At 45.0% G+C, this 25,458-nt stretch overlaps 1 protein-coding gene across 1 annotated transcript in view; it reads left to right on the top strand.

Moving 5' to 3' along the window:
- Positions 1-25,458, top strand: part of PLXNA2 (plexin A2) — a 334,324-nt gene that overhangs the window by 262,494 nt on the left and 46,372 nt on the right. Inside the window, 6 exon segments of the mRNA XM_030561685.1 lie at positions 2,433-2,550; positions 8,365-8,501; positions 11,687-11,854; positions 15,376-15,469; positions 21,405-21,644; positions 23,605-23,748. Coding sequence (XP_030417545.1) covers positions 2,433-2,550; positions 8,365-8,501; positions 11,687-11,854; positions 15,376-15,469; positions 21,405-21,644; positions 23,605-23,748 — 901 coding nt within the window.

The raw sequence follows: 25,458 nt of genomic DNA, 5'->3' as shown, positions 1-25,458 counted from the left end.
CTGGCTAATATTTGGTCATTTGATCTTTTCTTGAGTTTGCTGAAATCCAGCACTCGTGTCCCCGCCCCCCTGTTTGGAATAAAACCTGGATCCCACCACCCTTTCTCTGTGGCTTCTGCAACTAGTTCCTGGGTTTTGGCTGCCCATCTGGTGGAGGGAATATTCACTATCCTTTCTCTCTCTCGATTGCAGCAACATTGAGGAGCAATCTCCCAGTCACAACCACCTTGCCCCTGCCCTGTCTGAGACAGGGACACAGTGCTTTCTCAGCCTGTCATGATTCCCCATCGCCCACAGACTGCCAGTGCCAGAACAACAGCACTCTCTTCTTGCTGCTCCTGCCTTCATGGAGAAGCAGCAGCAAAACGATGCTCCGGGGAGAAAGTTCCGTCGAGTTGAAAGAGGAAGAGAGAGCAAAGCGTGGCAAATTTAGGCACACAGCGGAGACATGTCAGCCTCTGTTCTCCAAAGGCAGCGTCTCTCTAGGAAACCCATTTTGTGTAGTGATAACGGCTTTCACATTAAGGCTCTTTGCTAACGTATTTGTATTTTGTTAAGCCTCCTAGCATCAGCTGAGCATTTTGTCTACAGATTTTTTTTTCTTTAAAACCTTTTTATTCGCTAGTGAGTCTAGCATGGGTGAGAGCTGCTCAAATGATCGCTCCAGAGACTGAAGACTTCTGTTTATCTAAGTACAAGCAGTGGTAGTACAAGCTTTCCCCACAATCTCCTGGCCAGTATATCTTCAGCCTTGCTCTGGTAGGCAGTTCAGTATCTATGCACCATCCACCCTTGGCCTTTCCACTGGGACTGACCACCAGGGACCAGTTAGTTACTTCAGCAAAGTTTTTCATTATATAATATATTTATATATCCCATGCCATCTATCCATCCACTCACCTACCTAGTGCTTGATTGATCCTCTTTGTTCACCTTTCTCACTCCCATCCATGTGGTCAGTGAGACTAGGGCTGTTCACTTTTAGTCTTTCTGGTTACCAGGCTTTAGCAAACTGCTCTGGTGTTTTGTGTTTCTAACACCACAGTGGGAATGACTCCCAGCAACATCCCTTTTGAGGCATTGCTAAGGATCCATGCTGGCTGAGGTCGCTTTGAAAACCTTAGCTCACTGCCTATTGAATCTGCTGGCATGACAAATAATGATTTGGTTCTTGTTTCCAGTACATGTTACCCATTGCCACCATCCTGGTGAAATCAGGTATTGCATGCGACCCAGGGAGATTTGTGTCATGCAACCAAGGGCAGGACCAAGCTCTTCCTTTTGTGACAACCTCAGGACGGACAGCTGCAGGAGGGTCTGGGGAAACAGACAGTTAGCCCAAGAATGCTAAAGGCCCTTTTTCCTACAAGCTGGGAAGGGGTTTCTTCAGATCATTTAGGGACACCTGAGTCCAATTAAGGAAGGCTTGAAAACTTTTAAAACCTTTCTCCTGGGGAGTGGGGACAAACTGCTGCAAGGCTGGTGGCAGCAGGGAGATAGGCTTCTCCAGCGTGAGAGACTGCGCTTCTCTCCAGAGGGGAGACCCCCCCAAAACCCAGTGCCTGTTTAGGGGAAGGACTGATACCCCGGGACCAGTGGCAGGACAACACCTGCCCCAGTGAGGGGGCCAGGGAAAGGTATTCCCTTTTTGTTTCAGTGTGTTATAGACTTGTTTCCCTTTGTTAGGCAGAGGAGCACTCCTCAGGCCTGCCACAATGCCTACCGGGAAGGTGCTGAGAAACAAACCCCAAAGAGGAAAGACAGTCACACTCCAGAGTGGGGGTGATTTACCCCAGACCCTGTCCTGCCAGAGGAGGGAGCGCTAAGTCCAGCAACACAGAAGGGGCCTTGCCACACTTTCTTTCATGCCTCTCTCCCTACCCGCCATCCTGAGCTACCATCCTGATCCATTATGTTTCTATTGAGTATCTCATGTTCACATCTAAATGCCATGATTTTTAACCCCGTCCCTGCCTGAGAGCCCATCCTCAGGTACTGATCTGGACTAGATGAAGAATACTGTATCCTAACCTTCTTTCAACAGTATAAGGAGTAAACTTACCTTCTACGCAAAGGCCTGTGTCTGTCATCTCCTATTGGGTCTCTCCACTTCTGATTAAACAGGAGCCTACAATGTAAGCTGTTCCCTTAATGAACTCATTCATTACTCTGAGGACTTCACACTCACTTTGCTTCAGGCTAATATATTTGCCATTAGTGCTCTGCATTGCTCTGGAGTTTATAGCTTGTAATAATTATGTCTAATTTTGATTTTTTGTTAAACTGCTACATGGGGGGAAAATAGTAATTAGCTCCTTCGAAAGGGGAGAGCAGCAGACGTCAAAATAAAGGGAGAAAGGAAACCATCCAGCTGAGTAAGTCACTGCTGCGTCCACCTACTAGGGTCTCATTTATGGGTTTTATATTTTCAGAATTGTGTGTGAGATGGGGCAGGCACTCCCAGGAATCAGTTCCGGTCCAGTGCGCCTCTGCATCGGAGAGTGCAAACCTGAGTTCATGGCCATGTCCTCACAACAGTACATGTTTGTGGTGAGTACCTGAGAAAAAACAGTGGGAGGGATGGGTGAGCCAAAGCATCTTTTCTCATTTTGGCTGATACACATACTAGGAGGGTGTGCTTTCGATGGACTTGTGGCTTGGGTGTGAGATGGGAAGCCAGGAAGTCCCGAGTTCAAATTATGACTCTAACATTGACTCGTCTCTGTGATGTTGTACAAGCACCTAATCAAGCTGTCTGATTTTTCAGATGTACTGAGCCCCTGTAGCTTCCACTGGCCTAAGTGTATGTCCCCAGACTTCTGTTTTATTTTCTGTGTATGTTAAATGGTGATACTATTTACCTGCTTCACAGAATTGTTGAGTTCAATTAGGTCCTGTTTGTAAAGTATCTTGAGATCTTCTGAGCAAAAGCACTATGTTAATGTAAGTTCATCCTGTAGCTAGGTACTATCCTGCCATGGAACTAGTGTCATGTTGCTCACAATTTTCCTCTTTCTCAGGAGGGGAAGAATAATGAAGATGTTACTTTTGTATTTAATTTACTGGGATAAATCAATTGTGTTGCTTCTTGCTGCTCTCCACTGTACATATTCAGAATCATAGAAGATTAAGGTTAGAAGAGACCTCAGGAGGTCATCTAGTCCAACCCCCTGCTCAAAGCAGGACCTACACCAACTAAATCATCCCAGCCGGCTTTTGTGAAGCCAGGCCTTAAAAACCTCTAAGGATGGAGATTCCACCACCTCCCTAGATAACCCATTCCAGCGAAACAGTGTTTCCTAATATTCAACCTAGACCTCCACTGCAACTTGAGACCATTGCTTCTTGTTCTGTTATCTGTCACCACTGAGAACAGCCAAGCTCCATCCTCTTTGGAACCCCCCCTTCAGGTAGTTGAAGGCTGCTATCAAATCCCTCCTCACTGTTCTCTTCTGCAGACTAAACAAGCCCAGTTCCCTCAGCATCCCCTCATAAGTCACCTGCCCCAGCCCCCTGATCATTTTCATTTCCCTCTGCTGCACTCTCTCCAATTTGTCTACATCCTTTCTGTAGCGGGGGGCCTAAAACTGGACAAATACTCCAGATGTGGCTTCACCAGTGCCGAACAGAGGGGAGTTATCACTTCCCTCAGTCTGCTGGCAATGCTCCTACTAATGCAGCCCAATATGCCGTCAGCCTTCTTGGCAACAAGGGCACACTGTTGACTCATATCCAGCTTCTCGTCCACTGTAATCTCAAGGTCCTTTTCTGCAGAACTGATGCTTAGCAGTCGATCCCTAGTCTGTAGTGGTATGTGGGATTCTTTCGTCCTAAGTGCAGGGCTCTGCACTTGTCCTTGTTGAACCTCATCAGATTTCTTTTGGCCCAATCCTCCAATTTGTCTAGGTAACTCTGGACCCTATCCCTACCCTCCAGCATATCTACCTCTCCCTAAGCTTAGTGTCATCTGCAAACTTGCTGAGAGTGCGATTCATCCCATCACCCAGATCATTAATAAAACTGTTGAACAGAATCGGCCCCAGGACCAACCCCTGGGGCATTCCACTTGATATCAGCTGCCAACTAGACATCAAGCCATTGATCACTACCTGGGGACCACCCAAGGATCACCTTTGTCAAACTAAGATACTGAAGGCCTGATAGAGCCATTTTTTATCATTCGCACATGAATCTTAAATATATCTGACTTACTATATGTCTCTACATATTTAAATATCTCCTGCAACCTTCCTTGGGAATGGAGTAATTCTGCATCCCCGATATCGAATGACTTCCTCTAAGGATGCTAATGCTGTGTCGATTCCATCCATGCACTTAATCAAGAGCTACTCTTTGGGCTAGTGGATTTCCATTTGTTGAGTGATCATTGCGTCTTTCCTTTATTTAATTAGCAGCCTTTTGATTCATAAACTTGTGAGACACAGCTGGAGTTTTTTGTATCTCCATTTTTACCTTCACAGGGCACTTTATCCAACCACATTGATTTTATGCTGAGTGGAATCTGTGCATGCTACGAAATACTAGCACTTACCAATTGTCCACAATTTGTAAACTAATTGATAGATAAATGAGGCCAACTCCTGCCATCTCTCAGTGTTATGAGCACTACATTGCCCTGGGATTTTATTTATTCAATGACGTTGCACTGGTGCAAAATATTAATGTGCCGCCAGGCTGCTGAAGGAGTCTGAACATCAGTGTAACCAGAGAAGACAATGAGGAGGAGGGCAGTCTGCTCCGTTCCTGTAGCACCTGTTACCTGAGGGTCTTAAAGCACTTTACAAATGTTAATTAAAACTCATCAGTCCATGTTTACAAACTTTAAAAACACAAGACGTTTCTTTAGTGTTGTGATGATAAAACCAGGGTTTCATTCTATCAAAAGAGGAACATTTTAAAATCCTCCCTTTTGTAGATAGGGAAACTTGAATTCAAGGCTCCAGTTCAGCAAAGCACTTAAGCATATGTTAAAATCTAAGCCTGTGCTTAAGCCCTTTCCTGAATAAAGACGGGCTTTAAACACGTTTGCCCATTAACAGATTAAATTTTGTATGAAAATGTTGCTAATGAAGGGAGCCAAACTCTCAGCTTGGGTCAACTAAGCCTACTGTATATGCTCAGGGCACTTGTGACATGAGATGCACCAACACAACCTTTCCCAACAGCGTTGCTCGACCTAGAGGCACAAGCTCTAAGGCTGAGAGGGAAGTTCAATCTCCATTGCCCACTGAGTCCTTAGTCACGGGAGAGAGGCCGCCAACAACAGGTCTCGTGTATTGCCAGGTGTGGCAGTAGTTGCTGAGATGTGAACACCAGCCCACTGGGAATAGAGCTGACATCCTTCCCACAGGCCACTTACCGCTACCAGATCTGTATCAGGGACCTGGGCTGGATAATCTGGCAGCCTTGAAGTGAAAAGCCCTGTGTCGCTTTCACATTCTCCTTAGCCATGCAGATCCCTGCTCCTGGGCGGTTCTTTGGGTTATCCTGAATATTCCATTTTCCGTGTAACAGACAATGGGCGTCTTATTGGTCTTTCTCAGATTGCCAGTTTTTAAAGGAAAATTCCCTAGCTATACAGAAGGAACTCTCTTGTGGTTTGTCTTTAACCAGGGCCCAGCTGAAAGTAATTGCAAAAATTAATCTTGGTGTAATACCTTGCAGCAACCCGTTAAACATATGCTGAGCATTATTGCTCCTTCCATTGTCCCTGTTTTTCCAGCACTTCCATTATTATAATTTCTTTTTCTCAATCATCAAAACCTTCAAGTAAATAATTTCCTTTTTGTTATTTGGGTTTTTTTTCCACCCCATAGTACAGCCACAAACTCCATTAAATACAGTAATAAAATTGATTGGTACCTTACAACAGAGTTCTATTCCGACTCTGAGAGGGTTCATGCCTTAGTGAGCTTATTAGGAGACCGATATGCTGCAGGATCTATGCTGTCAATTTGGTGACGCCCATTTTACCTGGAGAGCCTATCTGTAAATCTCCCATAATTGACATGGAATCATACAAGATAGAAATGGGGAAATCCTATTTGATTGCCCTGGCATTTTGGCTGGGGGAGGTTATAGGAATTTTTTTTTTAATGTCCCTAGCACCTGCTCTTCCCCCTTTCATTTGTTTAAGAGAAGGATCTTTTGAAGGTAGAGCCCACACTGTGTTCAGGGTGCTACCTCTTGGAAGCTTCCTGGATTTTCAAAGAAACCTTTTACCCTGTCTTGTAATGCTTAAACAAGGCAACACCAGAAACAATTAAAAGGTGACCAATTAAAACTGATACAGGGATTTATTTATTTTTTTAACATAATGCATAACTAGCCTGTGGAACTTCTTGCCACAATTTACTGATGTGAGGTGCTTGGTAGGATTCATAAAGGGGTTCATATATGGTAGAAGAGTGACTACAATGAGAGAACATTACAGTAATTAGAATATAAAGCACACACCGGATAAGTAATTTTTCATGAATTTGGAGTAGTATAGTTAAGTACACACCCACTCAGGAGTTCTTAAATTTAAGCTTTATTAAGCAAGAGAATTTTAAAGATAAAAACAGAGAAATTGCAGAAAGTAAAATAAGATGGTTTTATGGTAGTGCTTAAAAAGCTTAACAGAACGAATTCCAACACAAAGTGCTTACTTTATCTAGAATAATAATTCCAAAATTACAATAATTAAAATTCTTATCAGCCAGTGACAAATAATTCTGCTATTACTGTGCTTTCTAGGAAGTTGATCTTAGTATCAGCATGAAACAGTGGATCCTTATAGGGTCCGTGTTAATTTGCCAGTCAAGTTTTTAGCTCAGTTAAGTTCTGGGACTGTCCATGAAAGTTTAACTGAAAGCCACTCTGAATTTCTGGAAATTTAAATAATTGCTTAACAGCTGGCATGTCCATTCAGTTCTGAATTGCTTCTCTTTGCTGTATCCAAGTTCAGATTTATAATCCACTGATGAACATCATGTAAAAGCAGCAAAGAATCCTGTGGCACCTTATAGACTAACAGACGTTTTGGAGCATGAGCTTTCGTGGGTGAATACCCACTTCGTCGGATGCATGCATCCAACGAAGTGGGTATTCACCCACGAAAGCTCATGCTCCAAAACGTCTGTTAGTCTATAAGGTGCCACAGGATTCTTTGCTGCTTTTACAGATCCAGATTAACACAGCTACACCTCTGATACTTGATGAACATCATGTTGTTTTTAATATTCAAATCATATTGCATTGGTATTGTCATTAGATAAAATAAAAATTGAGACAGAGAGAGAAGCCAACCATGAACTGCTTGAGAAGGAATCTTCCCCTCTTGGCAGGTTATTCCATATTTGTCCATTCTGAGGTTCCTTGTGCTTTCCTTTGGACTATCCACTACTAACCATTTTCAGAGCCAGGATACTGCCCTGGATGGACTGCTGGTCTAATCCAGTCTGTCAGTTCCTTTGATACCTGTAAGCATATGCTGCGGTTTGAAAGCAATGGAGAAAACAGCACCTACTCAATGTGCTGACTGTCTACTATGAAGCAGGTAGTACCCAGGGATTGGAGATGGGATGCGTTCAGTTTGCAGATGAGTCATAAAGTGGTATTGTGGAAGCATTAGTGAAAAATTTGGTTATATCCACTGATTGAAAACAAAAGAGTACCTGCTTTCTGCAGATTCTCTTAAAAGGAATAAGTAGTCATCACTGATGCAAGCAGTGTAAAAACTGGCATTGTTACAATAGAAACACTGATGTGATGTCAAAGAGGATATAGGACTGTAAACTCCCAGGAATGCCCAGATAACTTCTCCTGTCACTGATGGGAGATAGACCCTCCAACCACAATATTCTTGTTATTGGTTCATGTGTATTAGGGGCAGAGCTGATAGTGCTGCATATAGTTAAGGTTGCCCAACACTTCCCATTATAAGACTCTGTTTTCTGTTGATTATAACTTTGCCAAATTCTAACCATCTGGAGTAAAGACTTGACATTTGGCAGGAAGGTTGCCCTGTTAGGAGTTTGCCTTTTGCTGTTTCTCTGTGGGGGGGAAACACCCATATTTAGCTGAGTTATAAGCCTTTGGGAAAAAAAATCCTAGTTTGGACATGCTCAGTTGAGACTTGTTTGAATTTGGCTGCTGAATTGGGTTGTGAATGCTTAGGTGAGTTTCCCTGCATATGCTACTCCCAGCTGCTCAGGGCGCCTGTGGCACCAGGCCTATGAACTGAGAATAAGGAGACTCTTTCTCTCTGCTGTGTCTCAATATTCCCTCAGGCATGATCTGATCCTGGCTTGATCCCAGCAGACAAAAGCAGTGACCACCTTCTTTCCTTTCCTTCTCAAGAATCCAGCAGTGAGCTCCCTGAGCCCTAGCCGTGGTCCAGAGTCTGGAGGGACCATGGTGACCATCAGTGGCCACTACCTGGGTGCCGGCAGCAGCATATCTGTGTTCCTGGGAAACCAGACCTGCGAATTCTATGGGTAAGAAGAGGCAGAGTGTGTCTGTGTTGTGATCCCTTCACCTCACCCTGGTGCAGCTTCTGAACTATTCCAGCTGCAAACTCCCGTCCTCTCATTAATCCCATTATGTCATGTTGTCTGTGAGAGCAGCTGAATCTGTCATTGCAATTAGTTGATTCGATGTATATTAATGTTATTCCCTTACATGATTTGCATATTAAAATGATGTCCCCTCCAAAAATCCCAAATAAACATCACAGCAATTGTAGAATCCCTTTTAATAGTCCTCAAGCCAGTCCATCCTGAGGAGCTGTAATCCCGCCCAAACAGACTATACATTCCATACGACGACAGCAGGTGCTGCATACATGACTGCATAGCATACATGGAATATGTACGCACTGGAACAGGACATGCTCTTCATATCTCTTGTTCAGCACAGGTAGGATTTTCAGAAGCGATCAGCATTAGCCTGACTAATCCCACTGGAGGAAGAGTCAGTCCAGCGCTGAGTGCTTCTGAATATTCCACCCAGGGTGTGTAAGATTATAGGGTGAGTGAGGGGGCAATGGAGGAAGAATCTGCTCTTTCAGGAAAATGTTTGGTTTGGGGTCATGAAATCAGGCCAAATGCCATCCGCTTAGAGGCTCCTCCAAAACAGTGGGGATGTGTCCCTTCTGCACCCACTGAAGGAGCACAAGGGTCCATCTAGGGCAGTGCTGCACCTCCCAACTATACCAGCAGAAAGCAAGGGTCTGTCTATTATTATTATTCGTATTGTTCACCCAAAGGCCCTGGTCAGGGTCAGGGCCCCATTGTGCAATCACACATAGGAAGGGACAGTCCCTGCCCCATAGAGTTTAGATATAAACTCTAATCCAATATCCTACTTCCTGCCAGGCCAGATTAGAAAAAGGGGCAGTATAGGCCAATAACCTACCTCTTTCCATATTGGACAGCACATATCAGAGAGATTGTGGCTGAGTGTTTAGAATGGAGCTTTTTATCAGGACTGTTGGCATCTGTTACCAGTTTTGCTGATTCGTCCTGACCTTGGGAGAGTCACCTTCTCTATGCCTCGGTTTCCCCATCTCTATAATGGATAATGCTATTGTTTGCCTAGAACACCACACTTCATGGGGTATAAAACTCCTGTGCAAGTGAACTCTTCCCTAAGGCCAAACATTATCGTTTATTTATCATCAGTTCCTCTTCTACCCAAACATAGGGCCAGATTGCACATGCTCCATTTGAAATCGGAGGAAGTGGCATGTGTGCATTCAAGGGCAGAATTAGCCTCATACTCTAATCCCTTAACTATATGATTATTTTCAGGCCACCTGCAGATACTGACCTGCAAAATCCTGCCACGCTTTAAATTAGCTGCATGTTCTAATTACACCAGACAAGCAGCAACTTAAATACAGCAAACAGCAGTATATAAATTACACCATCTTGCCATGCAGTGGCACACTGTGGGCTGTGTTGTCCTTGGCCTGCTTTGTGGCAATGAACTCGAATTGTTGTAGAGGTGAGGGAGATGAAGGCCTGATTAGATGAAGCAGTTTCTAATGAGATTCCCTCTAATTACAGCTTCCACCGTTCTCCCTTCTCTTGGAAGAGTGGGTAGATTCACCATGACGACATAATAATAGCACAGAAAGCTAATTAACTGATCACAGGGAGCTCAGAGTGACTCTGCCAGCAGTGATGCATCACTCTGAATCTCATGGAAGGACTAAGCAGGGCCCTGTGAATTCTGATCTCCAGCATACTAAAGCCTCTGCACCAATGCAAGGCCATGGGGATGTGGGAGATAAAAGGCAGCTGAAAGAGCAGTGAGCGCTGTCTGAACAATGCTGGCTGTGTGACTATCTGGAGTGCCATTCCCAGAATGTGAGAGATGAGTGGAGGAAAGGAATGAAAAGAGGGCTCCTTTTCACGGAATCGAGTTGTCGCAACGACAGTTGGCAAAGAATTATTGCTGTTGCCCACCACTCCCCACACAGGCCCTGCAAGTCGCCCCACAGTGAAGAACGTATTCTTTGTTAAAATAGATCAAATTGGAAGAGTGAGAAGATGGGAGGAAAGGGTTAAAAGGAAGATGGAAGAGAGAGTGGGAGACAAGGTTCCAAACCAAATTTAATCCAAATGATTTAAAGTCTTTTTTTCAAGTAGCTCTGTTGTGATTGGCACTAAGTGTCTCCTTCCCCTTGTTGCCATTCCCAGCAGTCAGGCCCAGGACTAAATGGGCAGTGGAGCCTGCCTTGTCCTCTCCTCTCTCTGGGTCAGAGTTGAGACACACATTTGTCCTACCACTACCAATGCCATCTGTGGATAAATATAAAACTCAATCTCCAGGGCTGTCAGTCTGGCATCTTTCATGACAACACTAACTTCACTGTACACTTACGAACTACACAAGTGTTATTAGACCCGTCTCGGAAATGAACGAATTGAGACACAGAGATGGTAAGTGACTTGCCCAATGTCACAGAGTGAATCAGTAGCAGAGTTGAGAGACGAACTCAGTGTCCTGACTCTCATTCCCCTACTCTAACCACTAACTGATCCCTTTCTATTGTTTAAACATGGTGCTAAGCAGCCCACATAGCAGTTCTTTGGGACTCTTAGAGAAGCAGATGGTCTGGTCTGTCCAACCACCAGGCATCAAGTCCTGACGTTCATTCCCAGTTCCACAAGGGGGACAGGATAACAAAGCTGCAAAGAGAGTAGTGATATTTTTCTAGTTCTGCCTGGCCCATCTCAGGCTGACTGGCTGCTTTTCAAGGTCCAAACAGCCATCTGCTTTCACACTCCCAGGAGAAGGCAGCAGGTTCACAGACGGATGTGGGAGGCTACCACTTGGCACAAAGAGTAATTTCAGGGAGTCTGACTTTCTCATTGCTCCTCCGTGATGTTAATGAATTCTCAGTGTCTGGAGCACCTGCCTCCCTACAGGATTCCACTTGGAAAGCACATTATTCACTTCCTGTCCTAAAGTGGTGGGCAACATTGCTATTGGGTTATTAACAGCTGCCACATCCCACCACAGAAATGGCTGCATTTGTGGTCAAGTCGTGATTGCAGTGGATGTAGTAGAGCCTTCCCTTGGAGGAGTGGCACTATGGAAACGTAAGAGGGTTCCCATTCCTGTATCACGGATACTCTCTGGCTAATGGCTCTCTGGTTTCTCTTTTTCAAAGGAGGTCCATGAATGAGATTGTGTGTGTGTCTGCTCCATCAGCACATGGCCTGGGCCCCATCCATGTCTCTGTGAGTGTGGACCGGGCGCAGTTGGAGAGCACTCTGGAATTTGAATACATTGATGACCCCAGAGTGCTGCGCATCGAACCCGAGTGGAGCATAGCCAGGTAACATGAGTCTCTTACAGCTTCTATCACATTTCCTTCCCCAGTGGGAGCGAATGCATGGCACAGAAGCAAACTCACCAGATATAACAGAACTAAAGACATGCAAGCTGGTTGCATTCTATGGAAACAGGTCTAGGCCTTCACCCTGGACTCAAATGGCAGTGTTTTTTAAGGTATTTCATTATTTTTCATTCCCTCTGCCCCGTATTCCACCCAGAGGCAGGCAATGTTGAAATACTGTGCAGGAGGCCTCTCCTACCAGGGTCCTGGTTCACCTGGAAGCAGAAAGTGTAGAGAAGGAACTACCCCACCCCCCATGCAGTTGCCAGCCTATTCCTGCAGACACCAGCTGTTTGGATAAATTTGCAACCATGGAGGTGATCCCCAAGCCAAATTTACTCCATAATCTGAACAAGCTGCAACCCAGTGTTCTAGTTGGTGTCAGGGACTCTAACCCAGACAGCAAAGTTCGTTGTTTGACCGCGAGAGAGACAGGCAACACCAGCAAGGTCCGATTTAAAAGCTCTTTATTGACAAGTGCACGCATCAACAGAGAGCAGCTTGTCTCCAGAGAGAACCAGCCTGCTCTTTACATCTTAGTATAAGCCTATATAGACAGTTTCGTCGCGTTATAAATTATTCACTGGAGCAACCCACCCCCTTCTTCTAACAACTAGAAACTAGACACCTTTAGTATACATGCATGCCTAAAGTTAGAAATGTAGGGGAGTTAAAAACAAACAAAGAATAAAACCAGGGAGTGAAAACAAGGAGGCTGGGAAACTAGGGCTCTTATTAGTTCTTCGAAGGAGCTGCCCTAACACAGCACATCTGGTACTATGCCAAGAATGCAGCTTCTCTCTTATCTCACTTTTTCCCGGGGCTTGTGAGACATGCTGCTGCTTTTCAGTGTTTTCCACTTAGGGATTACCCACAAACCTCTGTTAGCCTGACTTTGGTCAGGTTGGCATACCTGGTTTTGTCTGCTATATCTTTATTCAGGCCTAACATTGGGATCCATCTCTAGTGCTTACCTGAATTTAGATGTGCTCATGTACAGCAAAAAAAAAAAAAAACAAAAAAAACCCACATATAAAAGGGAGGAAACTTATCTTTTGCAAACCTGCTCTGATTGCATTTTAGGCAGCTGTTGGCATTGTTTTGTCCTTCATCTGGCCTGCTTTGCCCTCCATCCCTTTTAGGAATCATACTGAAAACTCTCATGCCATGGTATCCACACTAACTTTAAAAATCAGTATGCTCCTTCCTGGTCCCTCACCTACTAGAAAACATGGTTCAGGGCTCAGAGTCCTAGAACCTTCCCCCCGGGGAGAATACTTTTTGAATTCTCTTTGCTTGTTTGGCTGTCTTTGCCAACATCCTGCTGGAGTCAGGTGACCCAGGGGTTATTTTACCTGTGTCAGTATTGAAGACGTTGCTATTTAGGGTTTGATCCTGCAAGGCACTGAGCACCCTCCCCTCTCTTGAAAGTCACTGGGTGTTAGAGATGTTCAGCTTCAAGGTGAGAGTTAGAAGCTGCATCCTTGTATGGTGGCTGCAGAGGCTCAGAAAACCCTTTTTGAAACACCTTGGGGTATGTCTACGTTGCATTGTAAGTCCAGTGTTAGTAGTACTCAGGTTATCCTAGGGCTTGAGCGTATATACTCATTTGTAACCCCAGGTTAGGAACTGTTGAACCTTGGGTCCAAACCTGGGGCACCAACATCTACAACTGCATTATGCAGGCCTGAGTCCAACCACCCATAGCCAGACTTCCTAGCGCTCTCCCAGAATGTGGGTGTTCTAGTCCTTTGTTTGTGGCTCAGTGCAGGAAAACTTGACTGTCCAGAGGACAAAGAAAGTCAGCTCGTGGGACTGTGGGATATTTTTGGTGGACTCTCACAGCATGAGTCAAGTGGGATTGCATGTACACCGCAAAGCAACAGGCTTGAACCCTGTGTCCCAGCTTGACTCAGACTCAGACTCTCCATCCCCTGGGGGTCCAGAGACCGAGGGTCCGATTCCTAGGTTAGCGCAATGTGTGTGTAAATGGAAGGGGGGTTAGGCATGAGCTTGAGTTTGAACCCTGGGCTTACATTGCAGTGTAGATGTGCCTTCAGTCTCATCTCTCAGGATATACCAGGTAAGGACAAAAGAGAGCCTGTTTGGAATAGCATGTCTCCCACACTGGGTCCTGAATCAGTCATTGCCAAACATCCACAACATCCACATTTCCTGAGATAGGAAATCAGGTCCAGAGTTATTAAACCAATTGTAATTACCAAGGCAATCACAGCAGTCTCAATCTGTGCAGAGATTCTGGGAGAGCAAATAAAGCCCCAAGATCACTCCCATCTGCTGACAAAGTGCACAATTGCTCATTAAAGTCTCCTTCTTGTAGCTCTGGAGAGTCTGGAATGAAACAAAAAACAGCAGAAACCAAAAAAAAAAAAAGCTGATGCTAATCAAAATGTACTGTTTATCCAAGATTCACTGCTAGGGACAGGCTGGCAGGCGCTGCAGCATCACTCTGACTTGTGGAGTGTTAAAAAGCTAGGCCAAATTCATCCTCGGTGTAACGCCAGGAATCTGCACAAGGGATGAAACAGGACCATTAATTTCACATTCAGTTATTTAAAAAAAAAAATTGCCAGTGGGAGATATATGTGTGTCTGAAAAAAGACCAAGGTGGGTTAAAAGTGATGTCCTCCCTGCAGCCTGAAATCAAGGGTGAGTTGGTATCTTGAGTGAGAGAGGTTTTGTGGGCTCATTTGAATCACTGGTAGAGATGCTAAAAGAGACATAGCTGGTATTTTCTTTAGAAAGGTGGTGGTGTGGGGCTACTGGAGGTGCTCCCCAGCAAATAAAGTAGAAGGAAAACCAAATAATAAAAGATCCCATGGTGCTTTTTGCAAAAGTTTGGAGGTATTAGCACCAGGTTCATGGCCATATTCCAACCTGGCTCATGCTATTCTGCTTCCCTGCATTCCCATGTGACTAACCAGACAGGTTATTTGTCATCCCTGTCCTGCCAGACCTCTGCAACATGTAGTGTCTGTGCTGTGCCCAACCCCAGAGGTGGCTGCGATCTGGAAGTGGGAGAAATAACAATCCCTTCATAGCCCATGCCATTCATCGCGCAGCACCCTGTTACTTAGAAGGCTCACTGTATAAATCGTTAAACACGGTGACTAATCTATTGTCTTTATTTATTTGGTCCCAATTGTTTATTTTTTCTTCCAGCTGCTTTTGTTTGTGCCGAGCCTTGAAATGTTATGTAGGAGGTGACTCTCCACTGGGGGACAGTCGAGACCAGAAAATCCAATTAACTTGAGAGACATCCCTCCCCAGAGGCTCAGCAATAGTGTATTAATCCACTGTGTCACCTAGTTCCCGTAGATTCCACAGAAAATATCTTTCTAAGATCAACAAGCCTCTGTGTTGTTGGAGCACAGTCGCTATACGCTGCTGCCGCTCTCCCTGCCAGACCTCATTAATCTGGTGTTCATGCTTCTCTATAGCGGACACACGCCTCTGACAGTCATGGGGTTCAACCTGGATGTGATTCAGGAGCCCAGGATCCGTGTGAAGTACAATGGCAAGGAGTCTGTCAACGTAAGTAGATGTCATCAAAGTGCAGTTGGCTTCCCCTGTAGCCGTCTTGAGATAAGTAGCCTCACCTTTACCTCTTAGTAACTGTTGAAACCAATGTGGTGTTAGTAGCTTAGGCAACAGCGCAGGTGCATTCTGCCTCGACCAGTCCAGCCTGCTCAGCAGTCCGTGTGTTTTCTGTTCTGATACATTCAGCGGCACAGCTGCTTCATCCCATTTGGAAGCACCTGAAACATACGTGCCTCTTACATTTTTATATAACTCTTTGTGAATTCTTTTCAGAACCACTCACAATCAATCCAATCCATCCTCCATTTTTGAGAAACACCATGTACGTTGGCAGCACTATATAAATGCTGGGTAACAGGAAGAATCGTCTAACGCTCATCCAATCTAATTTTCTAATTAAATATAAGCACCTCAAACTCCGAAAGGCCTCTTAGGTGTTTTCAAGCGTCTGCCATTTATAACTGTCCCAGCTGAATTGTTTGCTTGTTTTGTTTAACTGGATTTCTGAAAGGAGCTGTGATCAGGGATTGAGATACTGTTTACTGGGGCATCTGAGCAATGAACTCATTTGCACAGGGAAGGTAGAAATGCCTGAGACAGTGAATGGTAAAGCGTAAGTGCTGATGGAGCCTTTGTCTCAGTGCTGCTGTAATAAAGAGAGTGGGCAGAAAGGTTATTAATTGATATGGCCTTTCGTTTGTCATTAGGGGAGGGAGCCTGTGCTCAGGTCAACTTTACCCTCCAGTGTTTGTTGTGTTTACCAGCTGGGGACCCCAAGTGCTAGCACTGACGTAACACTTTAGCAGAGTTCCCCATCTGGCCAGCAGGCTGGCTGAATGCATGCAAATCTGGCATGCTGCCACAGCCACACCCCCAGCACAGACCCTCATAGCCCCTAGGCAGCAGCTCCTCAAGAGAGGAAGCTGTCTTTCATGGCCTGGCTTGGATTTTTTTGCACCTGATTGCTTACTCCCTAGGTCAGCAATGGGCCTGGGAATTCTGCAATTGGTGCCTTCAGCCCTATGCTGCTGAATGGCCCTATGAGGTGCAAGGTGGCCCAGCTCCAAATGGGCATTGTTGATGAGACTGCTGAGGAGGAGTCAGTATTTCAAGCCGTGGAGGCCCATAGTGACGGGAAGCAGCAGGGAGTCTAGGATCGTTGAGACTCATGGCGCTTGTGTCATTGTGAGGCCCAGCTATATATCATCCAAGACATACAAAAACCAACAGCAGGAGAGGGCGCCGAGTGTACAGAGTGAGTTTGACACACAGACAATGGGAAATGCAGTGACCCAGGGCTGGTTGTACGGTACAGGGGCTGCCCTGGGCCAGCACAGAATTGCCAGAAGTCTCAGAAGATAGACATGAAAGAGCCCTATTAGGTCTGTCTCCTCAAGACCAATGTCTAAACCCTCCCCTGGGCCTTGCAAAATCATTTTCTTTTTGAAATCGCCCTTAGTTTTTCTATGCTCTCCCCATACACTAGCCTGAGAGCCCTTCTTCTTCCCAGCAGGCAGCAGCCATGGGGGCTCACCAGGTCTCATCCCTGCAGGCATGTTTCAGTGGAGAGACAGAACAGATATTAATTCCCAGCTGCTCGGCAGAGGATCAGTTTGCCTTGCTCCTTCTGTGCAGGCCCACAGCTAGGTTTGCAATGAGAAATTGCCAGCCTGGGGTTTGTTGTTTTTTTAGTAGTCCCTCTGTATCTGTCACACCATAAATACAGCTCCTATGATAGCAGCTCTGGGCCCAGCAAGCACACAAGGGGGCGGGAGGGGGGTGGAGGGGAAGGGAGGGAATCCGCCACTGAACAAAAAGCTTTCAAGCTGCTTTTTCCCTCTTGCTGCAATGATCAAGTCACAAGATAAGTTGAGAGACTGCTTCCCTGCTAAGATGCCTTCCATCGTATGGGATGGTTCAAGGGGAAAAGGCTGCTGGGGACAAAGGAAAGCAGGGAGCTGCACCATGCAGGTCACGCCAACCAGATGTTCAAGAACAACCAGGCTTGCTGGTAACGGGGTGCTTATACCACTGGAGTAGGTGTCTCTAACAGCACTTGCTTTTAGTGGCTACATTGATCCCACTTTTGCAGCATGACACAGAAATGCACAGATGGGAGCTGGTGTGCAGAAAGTAAGGTACCCCTTTCGTGGGCTGGACTGTAGCTCTTTAGCGACTTGTGTGCATGGGGCTGTGTGTGTTTCCTCAGTCTTATTTTTGTGCCTCTCTCCTAATTAGCTCTATTTAAACCATTTGTCCCACACTTCATAAACCACCATGGCGACTTAAAAAGTGAATAAATAGAACTGTAATCTTTTTTCTTTGGGCCCAGACTATGTAAATTGCATTCTTCCCAGGCGCACTCAGCAGAACAGCTGGCAGCATACCCAGGCCACTGCATGGGTGCCAAATACGCAGTGCTGCTCTTTAGCTAGACCCTTTCATGCCCTTCTTTTGCCTTAAAAACCGGTAAAACCTCCACCCTTAGCCTACTGCACATAGACGCAGGTTGGTATCTGGCTGAACTGCTGATGCCCTTTATCCTCTCTTGACCTTTCTGAGCGCAACTGAGCTGAGCTTTCGTCCCTAAGAACTGGCAAAAGGAAGCACAGATTGATCTCTTACTTTGCTTCTGCAAAGGAGTAGTCCCAGGCTGTCACACTTGCAAATACTTGTTTTTCTAGTTCTCTGGCTGAACTGAAAAAGTTGAAAATATTTTGTTTTGGGTTGAACAAAATATTTCTGCGTATTCTGGCAGCTAGAAATGTTGTCCAAATAAGGTCACCCAGCCATGGTAACAGCCTTTGTGCTGCTATGACGCCAAACACAGCGACTGGACGTTAACTAATGATGGTTATCATTTATCTTGTCCTGTTTTATCTGTTTGAGCTGTTGTGCATTTGAATGTTTTATCAGCCTGAATGAGGCACCCAGAATGCTGTAAAAATCCAGTTTATTATTATTATTTAGTGACTTTCAAGAGCTATTCTGCATGGAAGCAGTTTTGCTTTCACTCTGAAGCAAAATGACTTTTTAGATCTGCTCAGCACAGAGAAGCTCCCGGGTCAGACTTGATAGACTGATTTTAAGAAGGGAGGTGTTTCAGATTTTGTGGGGATAGTGGAAGGAATATCGGATGTAGGAAAGAGAACAGGCCCAGCTTGCTGAGTGTTCTGTGAATGGTTCAGGAGTCTTTTGAATTCCACCATGTTGGGGAGGAAATGTCTCTGCTAAAATGATAGAAGTGGGATTAGTGGAATTGGTATAAGACTAGAGCAGTGGTTCTCAATCCGCAAGAACCATTAAAAGAAACTGTACGTCCCAGAACTTGCACCTAAATCTCAAGATCCCTGGGAGGTGAAGAAGTATCCTTCCCATTTTACAGATGGAGAGCTGTGGCACAGCATACATGAGATGAATCTCTCAAGGACACACAGGGGGTCTGCGGCAGAGCAGGGGACTGAATCTAGATTTCTTGAGACAGTCCAGTGATCTGTTCTTCCTGATGCTGCAGAAATAACACTTAATATTAATTTAGCTCTTTCCACTCAAGGAAGCTGAGCTGAAGCAAACCTCAGTTTGCCAGTGTCTAGGTAGTGTCCATGTCCATGCACGCTGTAATGAGATGTATGCTCACTTTAACATTCATCACCAGTTGAACCTGAGACTACTCTTTCCATGTTGCAAAAAGACTGAACTTGTTGAGTGCTATCGTGGGAAGGGTTAATTACTGAGCAGTCACGCCTTTTCCCTTCCCCCCGTGCTCAGGTCTAAGTTCTACTTTTTTTTTAATTATTATTATTACAAAAATAATTCTAAATACACAAATCTGAATGGAATTAAATCTTCTGTTTGTGGAGGGAGGCCAAAATAAACATCCCCTGAAGCTTTATAGGGCCTGGTTTCTAAATAAATTAGCAGAGAAAGCTGTGCTCTGCCTCCAAACAAACTCTTCCCCATACAGAAAGGGGGAGCAATGGGCATCCTCAGCCCAGCAGGAGTCGACCTTCATTTTACCTAGAATCCTTCAGTATCAGTTGATTATTCTTCTGTCTCTTTGGTATTAAAAGATTGTCTCTGATCACAAATGTGTAGTCAAGACCAGACATTAATTATGGGTCCAGTTCAAAGGCGTGTTTGGCAAGTACAGAGCAGCAGCAGAGAAAAAAGTACTTAGCAATCTGGTTTGTGATTCTTTAGTTGCTTAAGCCATTTTCAGTTTGAAGCTCTATCTCCAGCTTCACTCTTGTGTCCTTGTGCTGGTTTAGAGGACACACAAACTCTCTCAAAAACGAGACTTTAATGATTCAAGCTTAAGCAAATGATTCTGGCTAAATACCAATCCATCAGAATCTGCAGAGGGAATTTAGAGAGGCGGAATGCAATTAGCCACGTCAGATTTAGCTAGCGTACAAGAGTCCCTATAACTTAGTGCCATTAGAAACCAGGAGAGATTAGAACTCTGTTTTTTGTATTATTCCTGTAACCCTCCCTAATGCTGTGCTGGTAATTCAGGACTGATTTGGAAGGAAGACTGCAAAATTCTGTAGAACCCACATAGCTGGTTACAGCCTTGGGGCATTCCTGTCCTCTTCAAGTACTGGCGAGGCTCAATAGAATGCAGAGCTTTGGAGCAGTGCTCCAGCTCCGCTCCAGCTCCAGGCGAAAACCTGCAGCTGCACTGCTCCAGAGCTGCTCCACGCTCCATCTCCTGGCTCTGCTCCAAAGCCCTGAAAAAATGTGAGGACAAATAACATCACAGCCTCAGGTGCTATGGATGCAGACTATCCCTCGACCTGCTCCTTCCAAAATCTCCTAGCCGGCTTTCAGCCCATAAGGGTAACTTATATAGGCAAATATTTCAAATAAGTTTTCCTTCAGAAAATGCTGACATCCCCTTCACTGTATTATCTCAACCTGTGTGTGTGTGTGAGAGAGAGAGAGAGACATGATTTGACTTCCATAAGCACCACTTTTGCCTCTTATTGTCTGTTTTTCCTGCTACAGCCCTTCACTTCCACCCACCCATGACATGTCAGTAACACCCACTCACACTCATTTAAACTAGTGTAGACTCCTCTGAATTTGGTCCTCAGTCCCTAACTCATTGCATTGTAAAGTTTAAAAAGATACCAGGTGTTCACAGGCTCAGCATAAAGGCAAATTCTAGTCTGCTCTCCTCTTTCCTACTCGCCAAGTTGCAGAGGGAGAGACATAAGATAGACAAATGCAGCTGAAACCCCTTTCAACGCTACTGAGTACCATGCTTTTAAAAGCAATGACTGCAGCCAGGTTCAGATCAGCACAAAAGAGAGTGCTTGCAAGAGGTTTTATCATCACCTTGCAACTCCATGTGTCTGTGTGCATATGTGTGTGTGAGTTGCACTGATTAGCTTTGGTAACACTTTCACATTATTGCCAGTGGGTTAGAACTATGGTCCTTCCTGTGTAATATGTACCCCTCTGGACCCTTCTCAGCTTCCCATATCCTGGCCCTCTAGCCACATGTCTCTGACCTGCCCTGGAAAGACCAGCTCTAAACTGAGAAGAAAATTCACCTCCCAAACCCTCTGCTCAGGCCAGCAACCATAATAGTAGCTTTTATGCTGTGGGCACCTTCCCCACTAGGAATAGGAATGCAGCTATTTCAGATAGAGGCCAGTTAAACAAGTCTGATGACAATGGCCGGTTTCATCTGGTATAGATTTGGAGTCTTAGGTATCTTCCAGTCTGAAAGGGCCAAATTCAGCTCTGGTGTAAGGGTTTTAAAAGACAATTAGCAACCGTACAGTAGACAAAGCCTAAATGAGTGTAACTTCATAGAAGTCAATTTGCCACTGAGTGTTATGTCTGGGCAAAGATCAGACCGTAAAAGAGATTTCTCATTCAAAGTGTTAATCTTCCTCTCTCGTTTCCCTTTCCACTCCAGGTCTGTAAGACTGTGAACACAACTACCCTGACTTGCTTAGCTCCACCCCTCACTCCCGAGTACCGACCTGGCTTGGATGCTGTCGAGCGACCGGATGAATTTGGCTTTGTCTTTAACAATGTGCAGTCCCTGCTGATCTATAATGACACTAAGTTTGTTTACTACCCAAACCCAACATTTGAGCTTCTGAGCCCTACTGGGGTTTTGGATCAGAAGCCGGGATCGCCCATCATCCTCAAGGTATGAATGCCGGAGATATTAGTTCCAGTAGTTTACACAGTCCAGCTGCTCTCTCTTTAGTTCAGAAAGCTGCGTACCCTGGAATGAGAAATGAATGGCATGGGAAAGAGTGAAGTTTAAGCCCCAGGAGCAGGGTGGGAGATCAAGACCTTGTTACAGAGTTGCTGGTCAGCTGGCAAACTCCGTGAGGAGAGGAGAAGGTTTCAAACACACAGGATCTCTGATGTCACAGGTTGACTCAGCCATTCACCCTTCCCAAGTAGGTGGATGCACTTTACTCTGAGGGTCTTTCAGATGAGACCTTAAAAACTGCCAGCTCTGCATGAATTTTAAAGACCCGTGCAGGGCTTTTTGTGTGAGCAGGGGTTTGCTCTAGCGTTGTGCAGCACCCTCCAGATGTCACATTATTTATGTGGTGCTGCATAAGCACCTTGGGTTGAAAGATATTGTAGCAACATCAAGTATTTCTTATTGAGTGTGGTGCCATTTGTTTATGACCTTCTAAGTGAACAAGGAAGAGGAGGTAAAAACTTCTTATCTTACACAATGTGGGGAAAATTCCTGAGCCCAGGGGAATTTTGTCTGGGGAATTCAATTGCCCACATTCTTAGGCCTTGTCCACACTAGAAAAAGGTTTGTGGGATAGCTGTATTGGCGCACCCTCCCAATGTAGATGCAGGAGTGCTTTTGCAGGTATAGCTTATTATACCATATCCCTGAATGAAATAAGATATATGGGCAAAAGTACTTTTTTGCTGGTATAACTGTGTTTTCACTAGGGTTATTTCCAGAATAGTAGTGTCATAAAAAATCATGCCCCTACTGTACCACGTAAAGTTTTATTAGCTTGAGGCTCTCACAAATCTGAGGTCTTGTCTACATTTAAAAGTGTTGTTGCTTTAACTGTGCCAGCATAGTTAAAGTGGCTCGCAAAAACCCTCCCAAAAAGCATGGACACCATTATACCAGTATATAAGTGGTTATATCTGTATAGCTTATTCTGGTTTAGCAAAGAAAATTAGCTGTACCATCTTACACTGGTATAACGGTGTCTACATTATAGCTTTTACTGGTTTTTAAAAAAAAATCACATCTCTATCTGACATCATTGTGCCAAGTGAAGGTACACACCAAGCCTGAGACACAACAGTACAACAAGCTTAGGCTGTGTCTACACTGGCACTTTCGTCACTAAAACTTTTGTTGCTCAGGGATGTGAAAAAACACCCCTCTGAGCGACAGAAGTTTTAGTGACGAAAAGCACCGGTGTCAGCAGGAGTCATGCTCCCGGCAATGAAGCTACTGCCCCTCATTAGGGGTGGTTTTAATTTTGTTGCCAGGAGAGCTCTCACCCAGCGATAAAGAGCAGGCACACAGCACAACGGCACAGCTGCAGCCTCACAGCCACACCATTGTAAGGTGCACAGTTAGACATAGCCTTGGGGCTTGTCTACACTTACATTTTATAGCACTCTAACTTGCTAGCTATAGGGTGTTAAAAATCAGCCCCCTGAGCGCAGCAAGTGTGAGCGCTTTAAAGTGGTAGTGTAGACAGACTGCTAGTGCTGAGAGCCAATCCCCTTGTGGAGGTGGATTACCATGAGTGCTGGGAGAGCTCCCACACGACCACACTCGCATTTCAAAGCGCTACCGTGGGACCGTTCCCACAGTACCGTTCCCGCGAGAGCACTTTGAAGTTTCTAGTGTAGACATAGCCTTAGACATAGTAATACACCTTGTAGGCCTGTCTTCTCCACCCTTCATTATTGGGACTTAGGGTGTAAATGATGTAGAAAGGTTCTGCCAACTGGAGAGAGAAGCCAGTGGAAACTGGAAAGGGGTGACACCCAGGCTTTCCTTTCGAAGCATATGCAAGCTATGACTAAGGATAAAGGGCAGATGAGCAGTGACCAAGGAACATGCTGAATCTTTATGCAGTCTTCTCTACCTTTGTCAATAGGGCAAAAATCTGTGCCCACCAGCTTCCGGAGGAGCAAAGCTAAACTACACTGTCCTGATTGGAGATACCCCCTGTGCTGTCACTGTGTCTGAGACCCAACTGCTGTGTGAGCCCCCCAACCTCACCGGGCAGCACAAAGTTATGGTGAGGTCAAAACACACCATGAAGCTACCTTATATACCTATGTATCTAATCTTTCCTTCCCTCCTTCCTTCCTTCCTTGTGTGGCTCACTGAGGCAGCTGAGTGCCATTTCTCCTAGAATTGTCAGGAATCAGATAGGATTTACCTCCCTTTATGGCTGTTTAATAGGAAGTTAAGCATTGCTGTGGATTAGAAAGGAGGAAATCCCTATCCTTTCATTGGAGATGCCCTTCTACTGTCCGGGCTTGCTAGAGCTTCCAGGAAACTCAACTATTTATGTCAGCAGGACATCAGTATCAAGTATCATATTCTTATCATATTCTTTCACCGTTCTTTATTTGTTGTTCATTCTATAAGGCATGAGTGAATTTCCTGTAACATCTGCAGGGGTCAGGAAGGAATTTTGCTTCCATGGACAGCATGATACAATTGGCCAGATGTATTAGGGGGATTTTTGCCTTTTCCTGAAGCATCAGAGACAGGCCTCTGCTGAGTACTGAATTTGATGGGCTAGCAGCTGATCCAGCATGGCAGCTCCTGTGTTTTCATTTATTGCAGTGTTACTCCTCTCTGATGCAGTTGGAGACCAAGTGGGCAGCTGCTGAAGAGTCTAGGTAGAGCTCGAATGAGGCTTTAATTGTGATTTATTTTTCTTCAAGTTCAGCAACCAAAACATATTTGAAATATCACAGTATAATTCACACTAGAGCATCCCTGCTGACAGTTGCTTATATCTGAGGCCTTGGCACATTCAAGAAAACCCTAACCCATTTTAACCCCCAGTCTGTTTATACCACAGCTTTCATATATAGCCTCTTCTCTTTTCTCTTCTCACCCAGCCTGCTTTCTTGGTTTTCCTTGAACTCCTTTGCCAGTGGAATTGTCACTCTGTCTCTAATGTCCACAGTTTACAAAAGGGAGTTGAAAGCCTGTGAAATGAAAGTCAAATGGAGCCATCAGATAATAAGAACAAAGCCTGAGATAGTGAAAGGCTGACGTATTTATCATCAACTGAAGCCGTCTGTGTGTTTCAAATAGGCTGTGCCCCTTTTTTGAAGGCAGCCAGTGTTCATATGGTCTTAGTTGTGACTGAGACAGACTGTTTGCCATGTCTTCTGATGGCATCTTTGCAGACTGGGGAATGATCTCCCTAACCAATAAAGAAAGGGGCTTTGGTAGCTGAGAAAATCTATCAGGCATCTGAGCAGGGGGAACGAGCACTAGTTATTCAGAGGCCACTGTTTCTTGTCCCTGGCTCTTCTCTCTTGCTGAGATAACCACTAGGGAAGAAATTAGTTTTCCCAGCATGGGCGAGTGAGCAGAACAGAGTGTGGTCAGCAGCACTGCTGGGATTGTATCAGGAGCGAGCAGTGGTAGTTCCAGGGGTGAATCCAGTGTCCTCCATGATGAGATGTCAAAGCCATTGTAGTGGCAGAAACCTCTCCATAGTGAAAGGTGATGAACAAAGACAGCGTCTTACTGAGTGCATGATGAGTTACTGTAAGCTAGACATGGGGAATGGGAGAGAGAAAGCGCACTCCAAAACCAGAGAGGAACAGCATAGCCTCCAACATGACAAAGGAGAGATTAAAATGGAGAGAGATTTTCTGCTCCAGCGTCCAAAATATTAGGGAGTAAATGAGAAAAGATTTCTTCAGCTTATAAGCAAGGACCAGAGATTTTCCACCAGATACGGAACAGCATAACTTAG

The sequence above is a fragment of the Gopherus evgoodei genome, chromosome 4 (assembly GCF_007399415.2).
Source record: "Gopherus evgoodei ecotype Sinaloan lineage chromosome 4, rGopEvg1_v1.p, whole genome shotgun sequence".
Classification (NCBI taxonomy): Eukaryota; Metazoa; Chordata; order Testudines; family Testudinidae; genus Gopherus; species Gopherus evgoodei.
This window is presented reverse-complemented; position numbering and strand designations above follow the sequence as displayed.